This window comes from Nomascus leucogenys, chromosome 5, assembly GCF_006542625.1.
Source record: "Nomascus leucogenys isolate Asia chromosome 5, Asia_NLE_v1, whole genome shotgun sequence".
Lineage (NCBI taxonomy): Eukaryota > Metazoa > Chordata > Mammalia > Primates > Hylobatidae > Nomascus > Nomascus leucogenys.
Genome location: NC_044385.1, coordinates 76182906 through 76209079, shown reverse-complemented (window position 1 = coordinate 76209079; position 26174 = coordinate 76182906). Strand labels below are relative to the sequence as shown.

The 26174-nt window shown below is 40.8% G+C and overlaps 3 protein-coding genes across 7 annotated transcripts in view; 1 reads left to right on the top strand and 2 right to left on the bottom strand.

Annotated features, from left to right (window-relative positions):
* The window catches only part of LOC100585962, a 131170-nt gene that overhangs the window by 103468 nt on the left and 1528 nt on the right, over nucleotides 1-26174 (top strand). For 4 of the 5 annotated variants that reach the window (XM_030813417.1, XM_030813416.1, XM_030813415.1 and 1 more), the window contains one exon: nucleotides 25655-25977. In XM_030813417.1, coding sequence (XP_030669277.1) covers nucleotides 25655-25977 — 323 coding nt within the window. Of the gene's footprint in view, nucleotides 1-25567; nucleotides 25978-26174 lie in introns of those variants that run through there. The other variant, XM_030813414.1, reaches the window with a different exon arrangement.
* KCNRG (potassium channel regulator) lies at nucleotides 2008-7685 on the bottom strand. The gene is given in 5 exon segments (XM_003270105.4): nucleotides 2008-2294; nucleotides 2619-2797; nucleotides 2800-2858; nucleotides 7023-7229; nucleotides 7312-7685. Coding segments are annotated over 4 exon segments (816 nt in total). The 3' UTR covers nucleotides 2008-2294; nucleotides 2619-2621.
* TRIM13 (tripartite motif containing 13) lies at nucleotides 9966-26035 on the bottom strand. The gene is made up of 3 exons (XM_003270102.3): nucleotides 25920-26035; nucleotides 25303-25399; nucleotides 9966-11204 (listed from the first exon to the last, which is right to left on the bottom strand). Exon 3 carries the CDS (start codon nucleotides 11196-11198, stop codon nucleotides 9975-9977), a length of 1224 nt encoding a protein of 407 aa, XP_003270150.1. The 5' UTR covers nucleotides 11199-11204; nucleotides 25303-25399; nucleotides 25920-26035; the 3' UTR covers nucleotides 9966-9974.

Genomic DNA, 26174 nt, shown 5'->3' with positions numbered 1-26174 from the left:
AACCCGGGAGGCGGAGCTTGCAGTGAGCTGAGATTGCGCCACTGCACTCCAGCCTGGGCGACAGAGCGAGACTCCGTCTCAAAAAAAAAAAAAAAATGCTGGGATTATAACCACTAGGCCCAGCCCAGTACTTATGTTTTTTACTAGGTCATTGATATTCCAGAAATCTAAGTATTTTTAGTAATTTTTAAATGTCCTATCTTTATTTCTGAGCATTTGTTTAAAAATGCTAAGTCTGATGCCACATTGCTGTCTCCCATGGATCCTTTGGTTCCAGGAAGGTAATACAATTTCATAAATTTATTTTTGAAAATGTCCTCACAGTAGCTTCTGCATTGCTAAACTTGCCATTACAGCCAACTTCCCTAGCACAGAGGAAAAATAGCAGTAGAATGTAAGAGATTGAGTGCTCTTAGCAAATCTTTTATTACCCCAGCATAGTCTCTAGTAGTGTAATTCTCTACTGATGTGAACATTTCTATTACTTATGATAGAGAATCAGTACAAAAGTTTATAAAGCAAAGCTGAAGTTTGTCACTTGTATATGGTATAAAAGACAAATTAGAAACAGATTATGATTTCCTAAACCATGTGTTTTTCAAGCTGCTTTCTTGTGACCATTTTATACTACTTCAGGCTCCTGATTTCAAATACATTTTTAAAGCACCTAAATAGGCCAGGCACAGTGGCTCACACCTGTCATCCCAGCACTTTGGGAGACTGAGGCGGGCGGATCACCTGAGGTCAGGAGTTTGACGCCAGCCTAGACAACATGGTGAAACACTATCTCTACCAAAAATACAAAAAATTAGGTGGGCGTGTAGTCCCAGCTACTCAGGAGGCTGAGATGGGAGGATCGCTTGAGCCTGGGAGATGGAGGTTGCAATGAGCTGAAATCGCACCACTGCACTCCAACCTGGGTAACAGAGTGAGACCCTGTCTCAAAAAAAAAAAAAAAAGCAGCCTAAATTAATCTTGACTTTACCATACCCTAAGAACTCTTTGTAATTACAACTTGCATATTAAATCCAAGAGTAAAATTAAGCATTAGAGCTCTTTTTCAGAAAAGATTTGTAGGGAAAACTTCTAATCACTTATAAGGTAAATTATTGAGGTTCAAGAATCATAAGCTAAAATCTTGGTGCCTTGGCTAGGCATGGTGGCTCACACCTGTAATCCCAGTGCTCTGGGAGGCCAAAGTGGGAAAGTCACTTAAGGCCAAGAGTTGGAGACCAGCCTGGACAACATGTGAGACCTTGTCTCTATAAAAAGTAAAAAACAATTACCCTGGCATGGTGGTATGTGCCTGTAGTCCCAGCTACTTGGGAGGCTGAGGTGGGAGGATCACTTGAGCCCAAGAGTTTGAGGCTGCATGAGTTATGAATACACCAGAATTCACTACAGCTTCCAACTCCTGCACTCCAGCCTGGTGACACAGTATTATATAAAGAGTATTAAATAAATAAGTAAAATATTTGGTGCCTTGTCAGAAATGAAACTGTGATTGATAAAAACATGCTGGGGCCAGGCACGGTGGCTCACGCCTGTAATCTCAGCACTTTGGGAGGCCGAGGTGGGCGGATCACGAGGTCAAGAGATTGAGACCATCCTGGCCAACATGATGAAACCCCATCTCTACTAAAAATGCAAAACTTAGCCGGGCGTGGTTTCGCGTGCCTGTAATCCCAGCTACTCGGGAGGCTGAGGTAGGAGAATCACTTGTACCCGGGAGGTGGGGGTTGCACTGAGCCGAGATCGCACCTTTGCACTCCAGCTTGGGCGACAAGAGTGAAACTCTGTCTAAATAAATAAATAAATAAAATACTGAAACGTAAGTGGGAGGTCCAACTATTTATTTATTTGCATATAATATTTCTACATATTTATGGGGTACATGTGGCATTTTTTGCATGCATAGAATGTGTAATGATCAAGTCAGGGTACTTAGGGTATCCATCAGTTTAATCAATTTTTTTTTTTTTTTTTTAGACAGTCTTCCTCTGTCACCCAAGCTAGTGTGCAGTGGCGCAATCTCAGCTCATAAGCATTCATGAAGAAGAGAAAGGAAAAGATGTATTGAAGGTAGAACATATACCAAAGCACCAAGTACATGGAGTTGTCTAGAGAGCAGCAAGCATTATGGCTTAAGCACAGTTGGCGCCTGGTTGCCCAGAGATGGTATGGCAGCAGATGAAGCCAAGAGTTAGGCTGAGTATAGATTTGGCTAACATGTATGCCCTAAATATGTAATTAAACAAGAAAAATGGCAATTTCTCTTTAAAAGAGAATAGACAGGGCCGGGCGCGGTGGCTCACGCCTGTAATCCCAGCACTTTGGGAGGCCGAGGTGGGCGGATCACAAGGTCAGGAGATCGAGACCATCCTGGCTAACACGGTGAAACCCCATCTCTACTAAAGATACAAAAAATTAGCCGGGCGCAGTGGCAGGCGCCTGTAGTCCCAGCTACGCGGGAGGCTGAGGCAGGAAAATGGCGTGAACCCCGGGGGGCGGAGCCTGCAGTGAGCCGAGATCGCGCCACTGCACTCCAGCCTGGGTGCCTGGGTGAAAGAGCGAGACTCCGTCTCAAAAAAAAAAAAAAAAAAAAAAGAGAATAGACAACTTCATTTCTTTATCTGAGATTGCTCTGGTATGATGATAGTCTCTGGTTTTGGTGTTTCATTCATGATGAGCACTTCAGGGCTTTTTATCCTTTCAAAGCTATAGCATTCAGTTTTGTCTTCAGAGGATACTGTTCTAGTGCTGACCAAATGAAAGCCTTTCTTTAATAAAGTGTCAGTAAGCTGAGGACATTTGTTCTGTGGGCCAATTTTCAGTTATCAAGTTTTATAGAAACATACCTAGGACACACAAAAAGAAGCTTAATTATAAAGCATCCCTTTAATAACTAGCAAAACTATACACATAAATTTGACTTACAAAGGCATCATACCTTCTCAAGACAGATTTTTTTTTTGAAATTTCATTTACAAATCCAAATCAGTAATTTTTTTTTTTTTTTTTTGAGACGGAGTCTTACTCTATCACCCAGGCTGGTGTGTAGTGGTGTGATCTTGGCTCACAGCAACCTCCACCTCCCAGGTTGAGGCAATTCTCCTGCCTCAGCCTCCTAAGCAGGTGGGATTACAGGCGCACACCACCATGCCCAGCTAATTTTTGTATTTTTAGTAGAGATTGAGTTTCACCATGTTGGCCAGGCTGGTCTCAAACTCCTGACCTCAAGTGATCCACCCATCGTGGCCTCCCAAAGTGCTGGGATTACATGCATGAGCCACCACGCTAGGCTGCCAAATCAGTAATCAGGTGCTGAAAATCGAGACCTTGCTGTGATTTTGAAAGTCATTTCAATTCCATATTTAGAAGTAAACCAACACTCATCAATTTGAGAGATCACTTTCTAAAGAAAACATTTGATCAAACAGTCGTCTTAATTCTTTATATAACTAATTCCAATTTTGTTTTGAATTCGCTACTTTCTATTTAATTAGTTGATTGAATCAAATATTTTAATAAATGCTGTGCACTTACAATTTCCCCTCCAGATCTAATCTTATCAGTTATTAGCACTGACATTATGGATTTTCCTTTGTGACTTACTCCTATCAAATTTACCTTTAAGTGAAATTTTGCAGATATGAAATGTCAAGATTTTATTGTCACTTTTTACGCAATAACTCTCCATTGTCAAAGAGCACAACTTGGGGTCAAAAGCCTCTGGAGTGGAAAGAGCAAAATCTTCTATTCACTGAGGTGCTCCACAGAACAAATGCAGTACACAGAACCAATTCAAGAAAAATGCACATGAGGCGGCGGAGCTTGCAGTGAGCCAAGATGGCGCCACTGCACTCCAGCCTGGGTGACAGAGCGAGACTCCGTCTCAAAAAAAGAAAAAAATGCACATGAACTTTTCAGATTAGCTATCTGTTGGCTTTAATAATGTCAGCATAGACTGGGCGTAGTGCCTCACGCCTGTAATCCCAGCATTTTGGGAAGCCGAGGCCGGTGGATCACCTGAGGTTGGGAGTTTGAGACCAGCCTGACCAACATGGTGAAACTCCGTCTCTATTAAAAATACAAAAATTAGCTAGGGGTGGTGGTGCATGCCTGTAATCCCAGCTACTCGAGAGGCTGAGGCAGGAGAATCACTTGAACCCCAGAGGCGGAGGTTGTGGTGAGCCGAGATCATGCCATTGCACACCAGCCTGGGCAACAAGAGTGAAACTCCATCTCAATAATAATAATAATAATAATAATAATAATAATGTCAGCATAACACATCTGCATGGATACAGCTTTATGACTCCTTCCTTATCTGCCATCAAAAATGTTTTCATAAAATTCTTTGTGTCCTCCCACCATTAGTTTATGAGACGTGAAGAAAAAGCTAACTTAGATTAGTTCAGGCAGAAACCTAAACTATCTGTAGTTTTAAGGGATAAAATGATGCTTGAGGACATCCCTAACCTTCTTCTAATGATCATGCTTGAAGTAGAGTGGTTTTTGTAGTTCACATTTAGAAACTCATTCTAAGCAAAGAAACCAATAGTAAAATCTAAGCATTACCAAACTACAAAGCACATCTCAAAAAATGTTTATTATGTTTGATACAACAGATTCTCAATATTAGCAAATCATTCCACTTACCCCCAAGCCCCAGATCTTGACTGTACAGTCTAAAAACATTTGTCAAAGAGAAAAAATGTTACAGAACATCTCATAAAAGAATTAAGATACAAATAGTATATACAGATAGTAGATTGTAACAAAGTGGAATGTACTTGCAAGAAATCACCTAGCTAAAATACTTGATTCCCTATGAGGACAAACTGAAAAATAAAATATTTCAAGCACACAAAGAAAGGACAGAATAGGGGAAACCAATGGGAAATAGAAAGTCTAAACTTATTTTTAAAATTTAAAAGCAACTACACTTTTCCATTTGAGCCAGTTCAAAAAGGAGAAGTCAAATAAAGACTCTAGAATCTTGTGACCAACTATAACTTGAGCTTGATAACATGAATGGCATCTGAAAGATGCAAGCCAAGTATTTCTAGTACTATGACCTTGAGAGATAATAACTGAGCAACCTGCTAGGTTAACCTTGAAGGGTAAATCATATTGATAGAGCAAACTGAATAAGGTGAATGATACACCAGACAATTAGGCACCAATTAGGCTCACTTCTCTATTTTCCAAACCTACCAAAAATATCTGAATAGACAGATTCAGACCAGGGAGCGAGCAAAAAATAAAAATGATTGCTAATTAGGCAATTATATACTAAAAGTGGGCCTTTTAAGGCCAGAGTTTTCATCCCAATCACCAGAGATCCCCATAATGTCACTGTATTCAGATTGGCTATCTCTACTTTTAAATTGGCACTGTCTAAAAATTCACAAACATTTATGGAATGGAAAAAATTTTGAGCTTCAAACAATTGAATACCATTTGGTGATGCAAGAAAATGCTAATTTTAAAAATAGCTTCTGATTTTGGAATTAAGGAAGTCTAAATATAATGTTTTCTCACTTTAAAATGGAAAAAACTTTTGTGCTGTTTCTAAAACACAAACACAACATAAAAAGGGAAAACCATTTGGCACTGTGTACACACAGGAACATCCCAGTTTTAGTTTTTAATCATGTTTTTCAAGGTAACAATTACTTTCTCCAAATGCATGGTTTTTAAAGAGTATTTCGTATTTCCAGGACATCATCTTTTGACCTAGTGTGTTTCTTCTTAAAAATCAATGACAGTTTTTTCTGTCTTTTTGAAGCATGATCACCAAAGAGGTCATAATCACTCAAATTTTAAAAACCAAAAAAATTTTCATTTTTGTTAAAGTATCCCATCAATGAAAATAAAGTTGTACAGAGGTTTGAGATAAAGATAAGGTATTAGATTTTCTTCACAATCAGCCTACTAGCTTGACTGGCTCTCTTTTCCCAAAATGACATTTCAACCTCTTTGGAAGGACAGGAAGTTATAAAATGTAAACACTTAAGAATTGTCATACTCGGTTATACTACCTAGTGTCCTCCAGCTGGTAAGCAAAACCAAGGAGTGTGTCATTAAGAGAGAGAGACACTGTTATCCTTCCTGTTGGCTACTGCTGAAGTTAAGAAAATATCTTAAAATACGCCTACGTTTACCACAAAAAAAAAAAGTATATTTTAAATGATACCAATAAAGAACACATGCAGGCTTTTCTTTTCCTCCTAAAAATTAAAGCCAGCTTTCACAGTTGGTAAAATAATGGTAGGACAGCATTAAGACATTTTACGGGGGGAAAAAATGTTTGTGACAGCAGAGTGGAAATCAGCGTTAGGATCCAGCCAAGAACAACAGAGGGAGTAAGTGAAGAATTGACTCAGGAGCAACTATCCTTAACATACTGACAGCCTATCCCAATATTTTGAGTTGTTTAAGAGCCAAGGCTGTAACAGGATACCAAATTTGCCATGAGATATATCTGTCTGTAAGGGTGTTTAAAAATAAAGTCAGCTGAAGGAAAAACAGTAGTTGAATCATAAGAACTGAAAGAACAAATTATATAGTGTGTAAGGAACTCAAGAGAAACCAGTGAGCGAGACTTGACTTTATGTGAACCACTGAAAGAATCTCTTAAAAATAAGGCAATTCTGTCTTCAGGAAAAAAAAAAAAAAAAAATGCAATTCTTTTCTAAGTCAAATTCATTAGCAATGGAACATAATATATAAAATTATTTTCTCCCATGATTTGAATGTCCATAGTCTCAGTTTTTTCTGGGCAGTCTTCATTTATTCCTTTTGTCCCACCTAATAATAGCCCCTTTCACTCTAAAAAGTATCCCAGTTTGGAAAATAATTATTTGGTCATTCTACCCAACTCCACTGATTACTCCAAAACATTATTTTGAAGAATCATCTTTTCCAGGAGAAGTTACAGGCCTGAGGAACTTCAAGTTTTTAGAGAAAACATCACAAACTGGTATACAAGAGAAATACTGCAAAGTACAAAATACCTGACTCCAGTTTGGTTATCAGTAGTGCTGTCAGAACCACACTGGAAAACCAGGTCATGGTAAGAAGGTCTTTGTGGAGGCAGTGGAAGTAAGGTCATCTGAGGAGGGAAAGAGTTACTATTACAGGTCGGCGCTGAAGGTTGTTCTGTAAACACTGTAATCCTCCCAGTTAACATCTCAATTGTTTTGCTGCAAGAGCCAAACACCCTAGGTCGGCGCTGAAGGTTGTTCTGTAAACACTGTAATCCTCCCAGTTAACATCTCAATTGTTTTGCTGCAAGAGCCAAACACCCTGAAAAAAGCTTGAGTGTTCCGGCTTAGGAAATGCACTTCCACAAGAGCAGGTCTTGGCTGTAGCAGGTATGGGTTTAAGAGATCAACTAGAGAACGAAGTTCATAGAAAAGAGCCTCTCTCTGAAGCCTAAGATAGTCTGAAAAGTCAGTGGGTAATAAAAGCTGCTGAGTTCTCAAAAAATCTAAGATGAAACTAAATAAATCACCATCTCTGTCTACAAAAATCTGGTCACCAACCATCTTGAATTCTTGGTCTCTGCCATCTAACATGCATGCCAACCGAGAAGCAGGAAACTGCTTTATCGTAGAAAACCTTGTCGTGAATATCTTCCCTCCCAAATTCAAAGTGACCAGTTCCGGACTACTCATTCTTCCCTCACTTCAAACTAGAGGCTACTACCATCAGCCACACTTAGGAAATCAACCTATAACCATAAATGTTGCTAGTTATACATGATTATACAACGGAGGGGAGGGAAGAATAACAAAAACCAGACTTAGATTCCCAGGAAACTAAGGTAAATAGCGTATCCATGGCTGTGTTTGCAAATTCGAGTTGCCTGGGAACTTGCAGTATACAAAATGAAAAAGCAACAGATGAGGAACTAAGTAGTTTAAGGAAAACTGCCAATATATCTGAAGATAGACATCAAATAGATCCCTTTCCTGTCTTACATTTAAAAAATTATCCAAGAAAACCTAGTAAAACTATATATATATATATATATATATACATATATAATTTTTTAATTACTGGGAGGGGAAAAGCATTCTCCCTCCCCATACCTGTCTACCACACAGAGGCTAGACTTAAACGTTTTTCTTAATTTCTTATGATCTCCTTAGCAATTTAGTGGCTAAATCATGAATTACATGTCAGGAACGAGACAGCCATTACCTCGCCTGGCAAGCTCAATTTGACTATTCTCATAGCTAGAAGGAAATCATTTCTTCTGTGCTTTAAATTTAGTTGCCACCTTTTATCCTGTCCCCATTTTCATTACCTCCTCTCAACCAAATTAAAGGAGGACTGAGGTAAAGATCTCTTATTTTCAGAAAGTCTATTCCACTTAATGGGCTTTCGAGGAATATCTTACTCTATGACAGAAATAAGGCAGACTAGAGAGCAGTTACAAGGTTACTTCTTTGTTATATGAATTCTAAGCAAGGTGAGTTTTTTTATTCCATGAGAGGGTATCTTTATCTCATGTGAGCAGACAACAGCATTAGTGTTCAGCTGATTACTTTGTACTTTGTAATAGCTGACAGACTGTTTTATCTGTTGTCAAATTAGTCTTAACTACACTAAACATTCTTTCTGTAAGCAAGTGGATTGGTTTGGTTGTACACTTGCCATCTTTGGAACAAAATAACACATAGCTGCCAGAATAAAGGTAGTCTTCCCATTTCCTGCTCTTGCCATGTGTTCTATATATACATATATATATGTATATATATGTATGCGTATATATGTGTGTGTTTGTGTGTATATATATATATATTTTTTTTTTTGGTCGAGACTGGGTCTCGTTATGTTTATGAAGCTGGTTTCGAACTGGAACTTCTAGCCTCAAATAATCTTCCCACATCACTGTCCCAGAATGCTGAGATTATAGACATGAGCCACCATGCCCAGCCACCTGATCCTTTTTTTTTTTAACCTATCTATGCTTTTGCTTGCATAGCCACTTAACATTTCTAGTTGATCATCTTTGGTGAAAACTACAAAAACAAAGGAGAAAAGGGCAGATTGAAAGCTCCACTCTCCTAAAAATGTAAACTTATAACAAGAAAATGCCAGGTTTTGTATGTACCATTCACATTTTGGTGATAATTAACTCTCTGTAGAAAATTTTGGAAATCTAATTAATTAGTACCTTCAATACCCCCAGTTGTCTCCTGCACACGTGTGTTTGTGTGTGAAATCTTCTACAATATCTTTCCTTTTTTAGAGCATGTTCACTGTCAAAAAGGTGCTTTAAGAGTAGTCTTTGGCCAGGCACAGTGGCTCACACCTGTAATCCCAGCACTTTGGGAGGCCGGGGCAGGCGGATCACGAGGTCAGGAGATCAAGACCATCTTGGCTAACAGGATGGTCTTGAGAGACAGTGAAACCCTGTCTCAACTAAAAATACAAAAAATTAGTTGGGCGTGGTGGCACGCACCTGTAATCCCAGCTACTCAGGAGGCTAAGGCAGGAGAATCACTTGAACCTGGGAGGTGGAGGCTGCAGTGAGCCAAGACTGCACCACTGCACTCCAGCCTGGGCGACAGGGCAAGACTCCATCTCAAAAAAAAAAAAAAAGTGGTCTTTACTGCATGATTGATGAACAATCACTACTATACTACCTATACTTCCATCAATACAATACTAGAACATACGATCTCTCACCTATTTTTATCACAGCATAAATACAACCAACATTTGGGGTGGATGCTTACTTCAAAAGCACCCTTTAAACAAAAAAAGGTTCAGGCCTATACTACTAAATTTCACTTTTATCTTTATGCTACCTAATTTGAACATGTATAGATTATTTTTGGAAGGAATACTTTTGGAGGAAAATATGTGACTAGAATCGTCGACCAAATCTGAATTACCACTCTCTATTCTCTAACAATTTCTAACAAAAGAGAACTGCATACTTGAAACAGATTTTATAATAGTTTATATTTGCACACAAATTCTGCCACATTGTTCAGTACCACCAAAGTAAAATTCTTGAATCTTTCATTGAAAATGAAAAACCCATCTGTCACCTGTTCCCAGTAAAAAACTGATTGTTCTATAAAATCGGCTGATTTAGTCAGATAGGAACTGATGTTTGAAAGACAGTCTTTCCAAGTTACCAGGTCATCAAATAATGACCATTCTAGGAACATGGTAGGACCAAAGACAATGACAAGGCCAAGCAGAAGGACTAGCAAAAATAACTTATAAAAGCTCCAGGGAATCTTGCTAATGAATGTGCCAGTGTCTTGAGGCAAAGAAAGTTTATCCACATCGACTAGTTTTATGTCTTCCCACTGACTGGTATCAAAGTTCTTCATTAAAGGGCTTGCAGGCAAATTAGAGGGAGGTAAAGGAGTTTCCTTGATAACTTTGATTTTCTCCCTAAACTCCTGCATCTGCTGCAGAAATACAATGGGTTCTGACACATCTTTGAAAGCCTCAGCAATGTTAAAGGCCATCCGTTGCTCCTGCAAGATGGTGTTGAGTTTGTTGATCTCTGGGTCATATGCTTGCATAACAGCAAGTTTCATGGTCTCAAAGTCAGACAGAATTTCATTCTTCTTTTGATCCAGTGTGTATTGTAACTTCTCAAAAAATTCCTTCACTTTATCTGAATCTTTAGTCAGTAACTGTAGGGATTTCCTCTTACTAGTTTCCAAGGTATCCAAGCGAGAAAGAGCATCTCCCCGACGCCAGGTCTCAAAGCTCTGGAAGAGGGACTCAAAGGCATCCCTTTCCTGAGCATAGGCATCTTCAATAGAACAGAAGACATGTTTGGTGTGCTCTCCACGAGTAGCACAGATCCCACAAATCAGCTGCATATCAGTCAGGCAGAAAATGTTGAGAGGCTGCCCCAAGTGTCCTTTGCATACTGGCATTTTGGGAGAGATCTTGATCTTGTTATACTTTTCCACAATACCCTTCAGGGAGTAATTAACCTGCAGGCTATTAATTCCAGTAGCTGAAGTTTCCTTACGGCATGTAGGACACTTGAATGGAGCTGGTCTCCACAAGGAATTCCGCACACTCCCTTCTAAGATACCTTCTAAGCATTTTTTGCAGAAGTTGTGGGAGCAAGGCAAAACCCGTGGATCATCAAACAGACTACAGCAAATAGGGCACGTGAGATCTTCTTCAAGCAGCTCCATCACATCCTACCAGAAAAAAAAAAATTATTTTACTCCAATAATCGTCACCACTAGGACTATGTAATAATTAGAAGAAACTGTCTTCACATTAAAATGATTTTTCACTGAAATAACCAGCCAAACAAAGAAGTGAGAAATTTGGTAAGGGAATGCACACCAAAGCAAATTTAATCCGCTGAGACTAAAACATGCTCCTTTAACAGTAGGGCATCCTATACACAAGGCCTTTGTGTGGGCTTTCCAACAACAGTCTTTGGCTAAGACAGACTCAGGACTAGGACAACTGCAAGTTGAGCCAGCAGGACCCAAGCAATTGTTTTAAAACAGAGCTGACTACTGACAAAAACAAGGCTATTCAGTGTCTGTAACAGAATGAGCTCTTTACTCTGGGCCCACAAATATAAAATGGTATGTTATATAAAAGAAAGAAGCACAGAAATATAAATCCAAACGTACTCTCATGTAGACTTTATTATGAATTGGCATATTTTTCTGTTTCAAAAGCAAGATTACAATTTTTAAAATCACAGGTAAAAGCACAAGGTGAGAGTTGCAATTCACTCTTCTAGGTAGAGAACTAAATGAGGTTTTTTGTTGTTTTTAAACCACCAGAACAGTAATAGAAGCCATTTTGTATTATCTAGAATCATCAATTTTCACAACGTGGTGGGCAGAAACCTGGATGTCCCTCTTTCAGGGCATCTGTGAGATCAAAACTATTTTTGTAATAACACTAAGATGTTACTTGCTTTTTGCACCATGTCAACATTTGTACCAATGGTGTAAAAGCAATGGTGTGTAGACACTGCTGAAGCCTTAGTAGGGATCGAGCAAAGCTGTAAGAAGCACTGAATTGTATTCTTCATCACCACCCAAATTGGGGTTGGAATACTGGTTTCACTTAAGAATGTTCTTGATGCAGCAGTAAAAATTATTTATTTTATTAAGTCTTGAGCCTGTGTACAGCTTTTTAATATATTGTGTGACAAAATAGGCAGTACACATAAAGCACTTCTGCATACCGGCAGATGTTGTCTGGAGAAAAAGCACTTAAGTGATGAGCTCCAAGTTAAACCAGCTGCTTTTTTTCATGGAACACCATTTTTACCTTCTGAAAGAACAAATGATAAGCTATGGCTATTCAGACTTAGCTACCTGACATTTTCTTGGGAAAAAAAAATGAGCTTGCTACTTCAAAGAAAACAATTGACAGTATCTCTTGCTAATGAAAAGGCTGAGTTTTATGTAAAAATTAGAATTTTGGAAAACATTTGATATTTATGAGCCTGACAGCTTCCCATTAATTAAAGACTTTTATGATGAGATGGGTAGTGATATTAATCAATGTGAGGATTTTCTGAGGGGAAAGGAGTACTGTATAATGGAATGTGTCAATATTTGGAGATCTGCAAAACACAGTGAATACTATTTCAAGTCACTAATGCATGTTATAAATCAGGCATGGGTAAAAGATCCATTTGAAGTTCACGAAAGACCAACAGGTTCATAAACAATTTCAGATTCCATACTCCAACAAAGAAACTAGCACTTGCTGAGTTTTTGTATAGTATCAAAGAAGATTCAGGCTGGGAGCAGTGGTTCACGCCTGTAATCCTAACACTTGGGAGGCTGCAGAGAGTGGACCACTTGACCTCAGGAGTTCATGACCAGTATGGGCAACACAGCAAAACTCCACCTCTACAAAAAATCACCAAAAAAATTAGCCAGCCATGGTGGCATGCGCCTGTAGTCCCAACTACTTGGGAGGCTGAGGTATGAGAATCCCTTAAGCCCAGGAGGCAGACGCTGCACTGAGCCAAGACAGCACCACTGCACTTCAGCCTGGGCAACAGAGAGAGACCTTGCCTCAAAAAAAAAAAAAAAGATTAAATTACCTGAAAAGGCTATTTAAATAATATTCCTTTCCTTTACCAACTACATATCTGTGTAAGCCTAGATTTTTGTGTATTTCCTTTTTTTTTAAGAGCTGGGGTGTCTCACTCTGTCACCCAAGCTGGAGTGCACTGGCATGATCATAGCTCACTACAGCCTTGAATTACTGGGCTCAAGTGGGATCCTCCCAAGTAACTACAGTCTACAGGTGTGCACCACCATGCCTGGCTAATTTTTGGTTTTAGTGTTTTTTGTTGTTGTTGTTTTGGTTTTTTTTTTTGAGACAGAATCTGACTCTGTCACCCAGGCTGGAGTGCAGTGGCGCTATCTTGGCTCACTGCAACCTCCACCTCCCAAGTTCAAGCGATTCTCCTGCCTCAGTCTCCCAAGTAGCTGGGCCTACAGGCACATACCACCACGCCTGGCTAATATTGTTAGTAGAAACGGGGTTTCACCATGTTGGCCAGGCTGGTCTTGAACTCCTGACCTCAGGTGATCCATCCACCTCGGCCTCCCAAAGTGCTGGGATTACAGGCGTGAACCACCGCACTCGGCTGTAGATTTTTTTTCTTTTATAGACAGGGTCTCACTATGTTGCCCAGGCAGGTCTAGAAATCCAGCCCTCAGGCAATCCTCCCACCTCCACCTCCCAAAGTGCTGGAATTACAGGCATGAGCCACCACACCCAGGCTTCTTCGTATATTTCAACCAAAATAATTTATTGCAACAGGTTAAATACAGAAGCAGACAAAAGACTCCAGCTGTCTTCTATTAAATAGCCATTCATTACAGGCCTCTATTGCAATGCCATGCTTCTCTTAATTTTGTTTTGGAAAATAGTTATTTTCCTAAATTATTTGTTAACTGGTAATGGCTTTATCATTGTTATTTTAAATGAGTATTTTTAAAAAATTGTTTTAATTTATAATAGAGGAAATATCGACAGTACAAACAAAGTTCTTGGGATTCTCAATTTTTTTTTTTTTTTTTTTTTTTTTTTTTGAGACAGCTCTTTCACCCAGGCTGGAGTACAGTGGTGCAATCTCAGTCCCCTGCAACTTCTGCCTCTTGGACTCAAGCCATCCTCCTGCCTCAACCTCCGAGTAGCTGGGACTACAGGCATGCACCATCACACTCAGCTAATTTTTTTTTCTTTCTAGTTTTTTTTTGTAGAGATGAGGTCTCACCATATTGCCTAGGCTAGTCTCAAATTGCTGGGCTCAAGTGATCCTCCCACCTCAGCCTGCCAAAACACTGAGATTACAGGCCAGGATTCTCAATTTTTAAGAGTGTAAAAGTGTCCTAAGACCAAAATATTTGAGATCCCTAATGTAGGCAATACCATTTCTCAATGCAGGTTTACTATTTTTAGTTCTTCTTTTGAGAGACAGGGTCTTGCTCTGTTGTCCAGGCTGGAGTACAGTGGCCTAATTATAGCTTACTGCAGCCTCAAACTTCTGGGCTCAAGCACTCCTCCTGCCTCAGCTTCCTAAGTAGCTAAGACCACAGGCATGCACCACCACGCCTGGCTACTTTTTTTTTGTAGAGACCAGGTCTCACTAGCTGGCCTCAAGCAATCCTCCTGCCTCAGCCTCGCAAAGCACTGAGATCACAGGTGTGAGCCACTGCATCAGGCCACAAGTTTATTTTAAATATACATTTATCTCTATAGTTATAAAACCAAAGAGTACTACATATTTCTACATTCAGTTTACTCAGGGATATATACACATATACACATATCACATTATCAACAAAATAATAACATAGGACTTAATCAGTAGGCCATCTATAATAAAAAGTGAATAACTGGCCAGGCACGGGTGGCTCATGCCTGTAATCCCAGCACTTTGGGAGGCCGAGGCAGGCGGATCACAAGGTCAGGAGATCAAGACCATCCTGGCTAACACGGTAAAACCCCGTCTCTACTAAAAATACAAAAAAATTAGCTGGGTGTGGTGGCGGGCGCCTGTAGTTCCAGCTACTTGGGAGGCCGAGGCAGGAGAATGGTGTGACCCCAGGAGGCGGAGCTTGCAGTTAGCGGAGACAGCGCCACTGCGCTCCAGCCTGGGCGACAGAGCAAGACTCTGTCTCAAAAAAAAAAAAAAGCAAATACTTTTTTAACAGTAATTTCAACAGCCATACATGACTGCACTCTATTTAGAAGGTAAACAGTATTTAAAAGACAAGCTGAGCTTGCAGGGTTAATTAGTTTATGGCTTTTTTGTGTTTTTTTTTTTTGAGACTAAGTCTCACTCGTCACCCAGGCTGGAGTGCAATGGTGCGATCTTGGCTCACTGCAACCTCTGCCTCCCGGGTTCAAGCAGTTCTGCCTCAGCCTCCAGAGTAGCTGGGATTACAGGCGCCTGCCACCATGCCCAGCTGATTTTTGTATTTTTAGTAGTGACAGGGTTTCACCATGTTGGCCAAGCTGGTGTCAACCTCCTGACCTCAGGCGATCCACTCGCCTCCCAAACTGCTGGGATTACAGGGGTGAGCCACCATGCCTGGCCTTTTTTTTTTTTTTTTTTTTTTTGAGACAGAGTCTCACTGTCACCCAGGCTGGGGTGCAGTGGTGCAATCTCGGCTCACTGCAATCTCTACTGCCCAGGTTCAAGCAATTCTCCTGCCACAGCCTCCCGAGTAGCTGGGATTACAGGCACCAGCCACCGCGCCCGGCTAACTTTGTTGTATTTTTAATAGACACGGGGTTTCACCATCTTGGACAGGCTGGTCTTGAACTCCTGACCTCATGATCCACCTGCCTCGGCCTCCCAAAGTGCTGGGATTACAGGCATGAGCCACCGCGCTGGGCCCTATTTTTTTTTTTTTTTTTTTTTTTTTGAGACAGAGTCTCGCTTCGTCACCCAGGCTGGAGAGCAGTGGCACAATGTCGGCTCACTGCAACCTCTGCCTCCCAGGTTCAAGCAATTCCCCTGCCTCAGCCTCCTGAGTAGCTGGGAACTACAGGTGCCCACCACCATGCCCGGCTAATTTTTGTATTTTTTGCTAGAGACAGGGTTTCACCATGTTGCCCAGGCTGATCTCAACCTCCTGACCTCGGGTGATCCACCCACCTCAGCCTCCCAGAGTGCTAGGATTACAGGTGTGAGCCACCACGCCCAGCCAGTTTATGGTTTTATATTAGATTGTAACATACATGTATTTATAATATATAATATAGGGAGAACTAAAGCAAAGATTATTCTGTCTCAAATTTAGTGTCATATTGCAAAAAAAAAGGTGTAATTAGCTGATTTTTCTGAAAAATCCTTTGTGATATGACAAATCATATAACCTTTGAAAAGCACTGGAAAGAGAATGGCTATAAAGACTAAACTTAGTTTGTCTTCTGAAAGAGGTTACCACGCAGCTGTAAGACACAAACTTTCAGAACAATGAAATGATCTGCCAACCCCAGTCCTGCTCCACACTTTTCACTTCCATTACTATCATCTTTTGCCTAAGAATTCAACACAAAGGCCAGACTTTTGAGAAGGCAATAGAAACAGGAAAGTGGTAAGGGCAACACTCAATAAAAGAAAACTAATTTACTCATCCTTGCAATGTTAATACTTCCAGAGAATACTATCCAAGCATATTAAATAAGAAGAAAACAAAGAATACACCAAGTAATTGGGTGGGATGAGGAGGAGAAAAAGGGCACCAAAGGCAAAGAGAAACTACGAAGAAAATTGAGGATACGACAACAGGGGCCGAGAAGAATTTTCAGGCTAACAAATGCGATCAAAAGTGAAAAGGAAAATGTCACACACAGGAAAACTTAGAAATAATAAACAGTCATCCCAAGGTCATGATCAACATACAGCTCTTAAAATGAACCAGAGGGGGAAAAAATACTATTTGGAAAGTCTCTTTTTTAAAAAAATTGCATCAAAATTACAATAGATCCTCTAATTTCATTTTTAGTGATTTAACTTACAAATTTTGGTTTATAATTTAAAGATTCTTATTTTCATTCACTTTAAAATCTAAATATTTCCGGCCGAGCGTGGTGGTTTACGCCTGTAATCCCAGCACTTTGGGAGGCCAAGGTGGGCAGATGAGGTCGGGAGTTCGAGACCAGCCTGGCCCACATGGAGAAACCCCGTCTCTACTAAAAATACAAAATTAGCCAGGCGTGGTGGCGCATGCCTGTAATCCCAGCTACTCAGGAGGCAGAGGCAGGAGAATCGCTTGAACCCGTGAGGCAGAGGTTGCCGTGAGCCATGATCGCACAAGAGTGAAACTCCATCACAAAAAAACAAAAACAAAATCTAAATATTTCCTTTTCTCTTCTTCCTTTCTTCCTTTAGTTTTATGCCTTCTCTCTCTTTTTTTTTAGAGATGGAGTCTTGCACTGTTGCCCATGCTGGAGTGCAGTGGCGTAATCACAACTCACTGCAACCTCCGCCTTCCGGGTTCAAGTGATTCTCCTGCCTTAGCCTCCCAGAGTAGCTGGGATTACAGGCGCCTACAACCATGCCAGGCTAATTTTTGTATTTTTAGTAGAGACAGGGTTTTGCCATGTTGGCCAGGCTGGTCTTGAACTCCTGACCTCAGGTGATCCACCCGCCTCGGCCTCCCAAAGTGCTGAGATTATAGGTGTGAGTCACCACGCCCTGCCTATGCCTTCTCTTTATACTCAAAACTTTCTCTAAGACAAAACTATGTGACCACTTCCACAAGTGACTAATACCTGATCCAAGAAACCATGGTAGACATCTTTGTTGCCTCCAAAGTTTTGAAGGATAATGTAAGTTAAAGCTTTTAATAGCATAAATAAAAGGTACTCTTCACAGCAAAGTAACTTACAGAATCTTAAAGTATGGCTAACACAAAATCTGAAGTAATCAACCCAGCTTGCTCCTTTGACATGAACTAAAAAAGCATACATCCCCTCCACCTCTTTTTCAGGGTTTCTGGTTGTTTCTTCTTCTTTTGAGAGGGAGTCTCGCTCTTGTTGCCCAGGCTGGAGTGCAATGGCGCCATCTCAGCTCACTGCAACCTCCGCCTCCTGGGTTCAAGCAATTCTCCTGCCTCAGCCTCCTGAGTAGCTGGGATTACAGGTGCCTGCCACCACACCCGGCTAATTTTTGTATTTTTAGTAGAGACAGAGTTTCACCATGTTGGTCAGGCTGGTCTCAAACTCCTGACCTCAGGTAATCCGCCCTCCTTGGCCTCCCAAGGAGTTGGGATTACAGGCGTGAGCCACCGCACCTGGCCTTTTTGTTGTTTTTTTTTTAAGACAGGGTCTCACCCAGACTGGAGTGCAGTGGCGCCATCTTGGCTCACTGGCAACCTCCCCACTAGCAACCTCCGCCTCCTAGGCTCAAGCGATTCTCTTGGGTCAGCCTCCCATGTAGCTAGGATTACAGGCATGCACCACTACCACCTGGCTAATTTTTGTGTTTTTAGTAGAGACAGGGTTTCGTTATGTTGGCCAGGCTGGTCTTGAACTCCTGACCTCAAATGATCCACTGGCCTCAGCCTCCTAAAGTGCTGGGATTACAGGCGTGAGCCAGTGTGCCCAGTCTGTTTTGTTTTTTTTTTTTGAGGGAGTATCACTCTGTTGCCCAGGCTGGAATGCAGTGGCCCTAACACAGCTCACTGTAGCTTCGACCTCCCCAGGCTCAGGTGATCCCCGCACCTCAGCCTCATGAGTAGCTGGTACTACAGGTACATGCTACCATTCCCAGTTAATTTTTGTACTTTTTTTGTATAGACGATGTTTCGGCATGTTGCCCAGGCTGGTCTCAAACTCCTGAGCTCAAGCAATCTGGACTCAGCCTCCCAAAGTGCTGATTATACAGGCATGAGGCACTGCACCTGGCCTCAAGCTAGTTTTTTTCCTAATATAGAAGTCAAAAAACTTTATGTAAACAAAATTATTATTCACTGTTCAAATTTCAAATTTAAGTCACATTAAGCACATAAAGGCAAACAAGTTTTCCAAAATTCATTTCTTCCTTTGAATGTTTCTGAATACTTAGAAAAGTCTTAAATTTTGAAGCACAAATACCTTTTCCCACCAATTAAAAACTTCCCAAATGTTTTATACCAACAATTTTAAAAGCTGACAACTTTTTAAAGTTTCACTTTTTAAAGTTTCCAGAGAGGTGGTAGTAGACATTAGTTGCGGAAAAAAGTCAACTTTGTTCTCCTGCCATATTGATATTTTCTAACATACTTTTAAATTTACATACAATGAAATTCACTTTTTGGTTTACGGTTTTAACAAAGTTGCATACCACCACTGTGGGTTTATTTTTTTGAACAAATTGTCAAGCTATCCACAAACAAGAAGGATTACAAAAAGTGCTTTATCAATCCTACCTCAATTAGTATTTGGCAACAACGGCTTCTATAAATGAGAACCATAACACAACCACTAAAATAATAAAAACGGAAAAGCCAATACTTACAAAGTAAAGGTGTCATAATAAGAGTTTATATATATGTATTGGACTTCTTCCTTCTAGAATTCTTTTAAGAGATCAACCCAAAATGATACTGCAAAAGGTACTCATTCATTCACTCTGAAACAAAAGTTCATTTTCTCCTTATAAAATCTATTAGTAAAAGAAACTTTCCTACTAAGGTTTTAAATTCCACTAGCTGTTGGCAATATAAAGTTGTTCAAAATATTACCCATGTTTTTGTTTTTTGTTTTTTTCATTTCCCATTAGGGAACAAAAAGAAAAGCCAATAAATATATAATGCTTTTTATCTTAAGGATTTAACTCAAATTTCCATCCTGTTTTGAGGCATCTTTGAAGGCAAGAATTTCAAAACAGTACCTAAGTATCTATCAGGTGGCTAGACAGCAAACACTGAAACTCACTTCATAGACATTAAATTATGCTAAGCTTTACTGAACTGAGACAGCCACAAATGTTACTTCAAAATAATTCCTATAATAAAATGGCTCATTAAAAAAATCATTTCCTCTCAGCATACTAGTTAATCTTATTTTCAAATAGTGTACTATATTATCCCAACTCAGCCTCCAGAGTAGCTGGGACTACAGGCATGAGCCACTGCACCTTACTGTACTTTAGTATGAGATCCATTAGGCCGGGTGCATTGGCTCATGCATGTAATCCCAGCACTTTGGAAAGCCGAGCCAGATGGATCATGAGGTCAGGAGTTCAAGATCAGCCTGGCCAAGATGGTGAAACCCTGTCTCTACTAAAAATACAAAAATTAGCCGGGAGCAGTGGCACATGCCTGTAATACCAGCTACTCGGGAGGCTGAGGCAGGAGAATCACTTGAACACCGGCGGCAGAGGTTGCAGTGAGCCAAGATCGCACCACTGCACTCCAGCCTGGATGACAGAGACTCCATCTCAAAAAAAAAGAGAGAGATCCATTAATAAATGTTTTCTTGAAACTAAGTAAGGGTCTAATTAACAACTATTAAAATCTAGGTAGAGGATGTAAGAATACTTTAATATTCTTCTGAGTTTTCTCTGTTTGAACATTTTCACAATAAAACAGGTGGAAAAACAAGCCAATTATAAAAAAACCATATTGAGTTTAAAAAGTAAAACTTTGAAAACATTAGCTAAATATAAACCTCATAAGAAGTTTAATCTGCTGTAGTATGGTTTTTGTTCTTGTTTTTGTTTTTTATTTTTGAGACAGTCTTGCTCTGTCACCCAGGCTGGAGTGCAATGGTGCGATCTCGTCTCACTGCAGCCTCCTCTTCCTGGGTTCAAGCGATTCTCCTGCCTCATCCTCCCAAGTAGCTGAGATTACAGGTGCCTGCCACCACGTCAGGCTCATTTTTATGTTTTTAATAGAGACGGGGTTTCGCCATGTTGGCCAGGCTGGTCTCAAACTCCTGGCCACAAGCATCTTCCTGCCTTGGCCTCCCAAAGTGCTGGGATTACAGGCATGAGCCATCATGCCCAGCCTATGGTTTCATCTTTCATAAAATTTTTTCTTAATGTATTACTGGAAGTCTCTGAATCCAGACCTGTGAGGAGACTGACATACTTGTCTGGCTCTCAGTTCTGTAACCTCTGACAAACCATTTATACATACTAGTTTCTCTCCTCATTTGTATAGCTATTTTAAAAGGTATATGAAAATTATTTACAAAGTTCTTATTTTAAATACTCTGTATCAATGTGTTATTACTCTTCATTCTTTTCACTGTCCCGGTGACTTATATGATCAAAACAGGACAAAGTAAGATACAGAGATCAGGTTTCAGATATGATCTCTAAAAATGAAAATTAATATATTACATACAGCACCTCTGTGACGAATATGATCAAAACAGGACAAAGAAATACCAGGTTTCAATACCTCTAAAAATGAAAATTAATATATTACATATAGTATCTAAAATAATTGTTATGTGGCTCTTGCAAACAATATAAAAGTTACCTATGTGTCCATATAAGACAGTAAGTAACCAACCTTTTCTGGCATTATCCTAGAATGAACAGTAGGTAAAATTTCCAAGATATTTCTAGCAGAGATCCTGACAAGGAAAAATAGAGGTAGTACAGAACGTTCACTAGATTGGAAAGTACACCTACTCAGAAAAAAGGGTTGTCAGACTAAGGTGAAATTCTCAAAAATATAAACCAGGTCACTCATTACCTCGCTAGTTCAGAGCACTAAGAAAAACTTTTTCATTTTCCTTCATTCTCTTCTCCGTACCACAGTTTAGCCTGGACTCTTTCCTGCTTTTTTTTTTTTGAGACAGAGTTTTGCTCTTGTCACCCAGGCTAGAGTGCAATGGTGCGATCTTGGCTCACTGCAACCTCCGCCTCCTGGGTTCAAGTGATTCTCCTGCCTTAGCCTCCCAAGTAGCTGGGATTACGGGCACTTGCCACCATGCCCAGCTAATTTTTTGTATTTTTAGTAGAGACAGGGTTTTACCATTTTGGCCAGGCTGGTCTTGAGCTCCTGACCTCAGGTGATCCGCCCACCTCAGCCTCCCAAAGTGCTGCGATTACAGGCCTGAGCCACTGCACCCGGCCAGGTGCTGTTATTCTAGAAGGTATGATAAATAGTTTATAAAAGACACATAAAAGTAAGTTTCAGAGATCTGCTCATGTCTATAGTTAACACTACTGTACTGTACACTTAGAAATTTGTGTAGAGGATAGGTCTCATGTTAAATATTCTTACAATTAAAACCATAAAATACTGATACCATACTGAAACTGAAGTTATCCATGCAACTAGTTTTTGTGCCTTCTTAAATTATGAAAGTAATTTGTTTTTATTATAGAAAATTCAGAAAATACAGAGAAAAAGCCACCCATAATCACATCAGCAAGAAATCACCACTACTATTATTTTGGTGTCTTTATTCCAATCCCATGTGTCCGTGCATGTGTACACATTTTAACAAAACTGGTAGCAAAACACAATTTTGTATCCTATCCCCTTATGTTATTACATGCCTTTCCCCTATCATTATATGTTCTAGAAAAACACGACAGTCCATGTTGTGGATATGCTTTCTTATTGCTTATTTATGGGTTTGTTCTTGTTGCTGTGTTGTTTTGTTTGTGGGTTTTTTTTTCTTTTGGTATTGTAACATTTACATAAACACCTTATAGAGAAAAGTCTTGCTCCACAGCTCTAATTATTTCCTTAGACAGTTCCTTTAAATGTACTTCTGGGTCAAACAGTAAGGACATTTTTAAGGCTCTTGAAAAAGATGACTAGGTTTCTCTCTAGAAAGGGTTTATATCACTTTATGAACTCTAACCAATGATATATTAGAGTGGTCCACCTCTCTATGCAGTTCCTAACCTTACAACAAAACCATACTTTTATAGGACTTAGTAAAAAACCAAGAATAAGACACACTTGTTACCATACCTACCCAAGTTTAAAATATAAAAGTTTAAGGCAGTTAACATTAGTCTGCATCTGTCTTACCAATATATATATAGGCAATAAATGGTAATAAAATTTATGGGGTAGGAATAGAAATACTGGGCTTAAAAGCATCTTAGAAATCATCTAAACACCTAATTTTAGGAATCAAAAAAACAAAAGACACCCCCAGCACTCAAAAAGTGGAGACTCATCAGTTGTACACAGCAAACTAGGCATCACAGAGCCTGAGTTTTCTAATTCTTAGACCTTAGCAATATCTAGAAAGGGACTCAAAAACTCAGTATTCTTATTCATAAAATGAAGGGGTTTAATCATAAGCTCTCTAAAATCCCTTTTAAAATTTTGCAATTTTTACAAACTAGGTTTAACAGGCTCTCCAGTGAAGGGGAAAGCACAGAACCTGCTTTTGAGTACCTGTGTTCAAGCACCAGTTTTATCCTTCATAAAATTAGGATTTTTATATCTGGGAATGGTGCCACACACTTGCAGTCCCAGCTACTCCGAAGGCTGAAGCGGGAGGATCACTTGAGCCCAGTTCAAGACCAGCCTGGGGAACACAGCTGAGAATCCCATCTCTTGGAAAAAAATTTAAAAATGATTTTTATATTATTTACCTCATAATGAAATGGCTCCATTGCCTGGGGGATACACCCGTGGTTGTCTCGAGCCAAGAAAGAATTCAGGACATGGACACACACGAGGAGTGGGTTTAGGAGCGGAAAGTTTAATAGAGAAAGGTTCCTCACGCTGAGAAATGTCACCCAAGAGAGGGTCTCCGGGTTTGGGGTGAAACGCAATCGATTTTGTACAGAGGCTTGAGGAGGCGGTGATTTACATAGGGCCCAGAGGATTGGTTTGACCAGATGTACCATTTACATAGCCTGTCTAAAGACTGGCCCTCCCACCCTAATTTTTTGTTATGCAAATGTGGCTTCTATCTGGGGCCGCCATGACACCTGCACCCTGCACCCGTGGTTTTACCTAGTGGTCGCCAAGACGCCCACATAGGGTGACAAGGAAAAGGGAGCGAGAAACCCCATATTGAATGTACCTGGCTTCCAGATATAGCAGGCGACATTTACATATAAAAGCTTCTAGCCTGCATATTTTTGCTTGCAGCTTGACTTTTCAGGCTTTCTGTTAGAAAATAAATGGTTTGGGGGCTTTTTTTTTTTTGGTAGAGTCTCGCTCTGTTGCCCAGTCTGGAGAGCAGTGGAGCGATCTCAGCTCACTGCAACCTCTGCGTCCTGGTTCAAGTGGTTCTTCTGCCTCAGCCTCCAGAGTAGCTGGGATTACAGGTGCACGCACCCCCACACCCAGCTAATTTTTGTATTTTTAGTAGAGATGGGATTTCACCATATTGGTCAGGCTGGTCTTGAACTCCTGACCTCAAGTGATCCACCCACCTCAGCCTCCCAAAGTCACCGGCCGGGAGCTGCTTTTTATTAAAGGAAAATTCCACCGAGAACTCTTTTACCCTTTCTAGCTGCCTAAAAATAACTTAACTCCTGTATTATAGTAAGGTGTGAGAATTCCATAAACTACGAAACTATACAAACATAAGGTTTAATTACATATGCGCAAACTCTACACATTTAAGGTGTTATTTTGGAGCATCAGTGTATCAGGCAAGAAAAGGTTCTAAACTTGAACTGTGATTTCAAGGCAAAACAAATATTACATAAGGTATCAGGTGTACAAAGCAGTGTCATGAAAATGAGCATATCTGAACAAAAGCTGTGACAGAATTAAGGCCAAATAACCTATCATAAATGTACAGAATGAAAAGAACAGCCCGGTTTTAGGCAAGGACTTCCCAGGAAGGTTTAGTAAGCCAGCTGGTAGAAAGGAAAAACAAAGGTATTTTTAGGGAAGGATAGGGACGCTCCCATTGTGCAAGGAAGGAAGGATAGCCAGTTAACAGCTCCATCAAGTTCTACTAGGAGTGTCTACGTAAATGAAATTCTGCTTTTAAAATGCCTATTATATAAAGGTCTCTAGAAAACTCAAGCCATGTTCTACAAGCCCTAGCAGCCTGACAATTCACTAAGCATAGAAGGGGAAAAAAAAACTAGGAAAAAAGTGTGGCAGCCCCTTTCTTCCTTTGTAATATAAATGTTTGGATATATTTAAGATAAATACCACATAAATAATTGCTAAACGTGGATTCTGTTTTTCTAAGTTTTAACAAAATATGAAAAGAACAAAGACCACCAATGAAAGTGGATGGGAACATAAGTATTCTACACACAGTTCCATTTTGGAAGGCTCTAGGGCCTATTGAAATTGGCTGTTGAAAAAAAAAAAAAGATAACACAGGAAAATTATTGTAGTTTACCTCCGTCTCCTACAAGGTGATGTATTTGGCAGGGTTACTATTTCCCAGGGCAAAGCAGGTCTTTTTTTTCACGTTTTGACTAACGAACTAGAGGCTACTGCAAAGAAGAAAAAAGAACAGTGTTAACGCATTTATTTGCACAGCACCCCAATCTTGACCCTCAATTTTTTCAATCGCCCCCACAAATAAAGCCCGGCTGTTTAGACCTGGTGAACCGCCAGGAGCCTGGAGCTCTTTGTATTAAGCAGCTTCTCGGTTAGGGCGCCCTCCTCCGGCGCCATGCAGCCTCTCCAGGTCAGCGCCAGACGCTGGCGGCGCGCTCTAAGGCCCACGCCCGTCTCTTCTTTTCTAGGGGATGTGGAGACGCCGGTAGCGGGGCCAGGAAGGCTCCGGACGGAGCAGCTTTTCTGGACCACAGACACACTGTCCCGGCGCCCACCGCAGGCCGCTCCTCCCCAGGCCCGTGACAGTGCCCCGCTGGTTTCCGCCGCGCAGCCGGGACTGGAGCTCAGACGGCCTTCGCCAGCCACCCCAACCCAAGTCCCCACCCTCGCTGAAGGTTCGAGGACCACCCCGCTTTCCCGAGAGGAGCCGGGCGGCGGGTACTTATCTCCGACCTCCGGCGAGTGGGAGAGGCCGCGCGACCGCCCGTCCTCCAGCTACAGGAACCGCACGGTACGCGCCAAGCACAGCCTCAAAATGGACTCGCGGCTACGGCTAGCTCCTCCCCCTTCCCCCTCCCCCTTCCCCCTCCCGCTCCCCCTTCCCCTCCCCTTCCCTCTCCCCCTCCCCCGCCACCTCCCTCTCCCCCGCCACCTCCCTCTCCCCCGCCACCTCCCTCTCCCCCGCCATCTCCCGCTCCCCCTCCTCCT

What these genes read in the sequence shown, in the direction of transcription:
- TRIM13 (XM_003270102.3), bottom strand. Translation starts at nt 11,198, where the DNA reads ATGGAGCTGCTTGAAGAAGATCTCACGTGCCCTATTTGCTGTAGTCTG.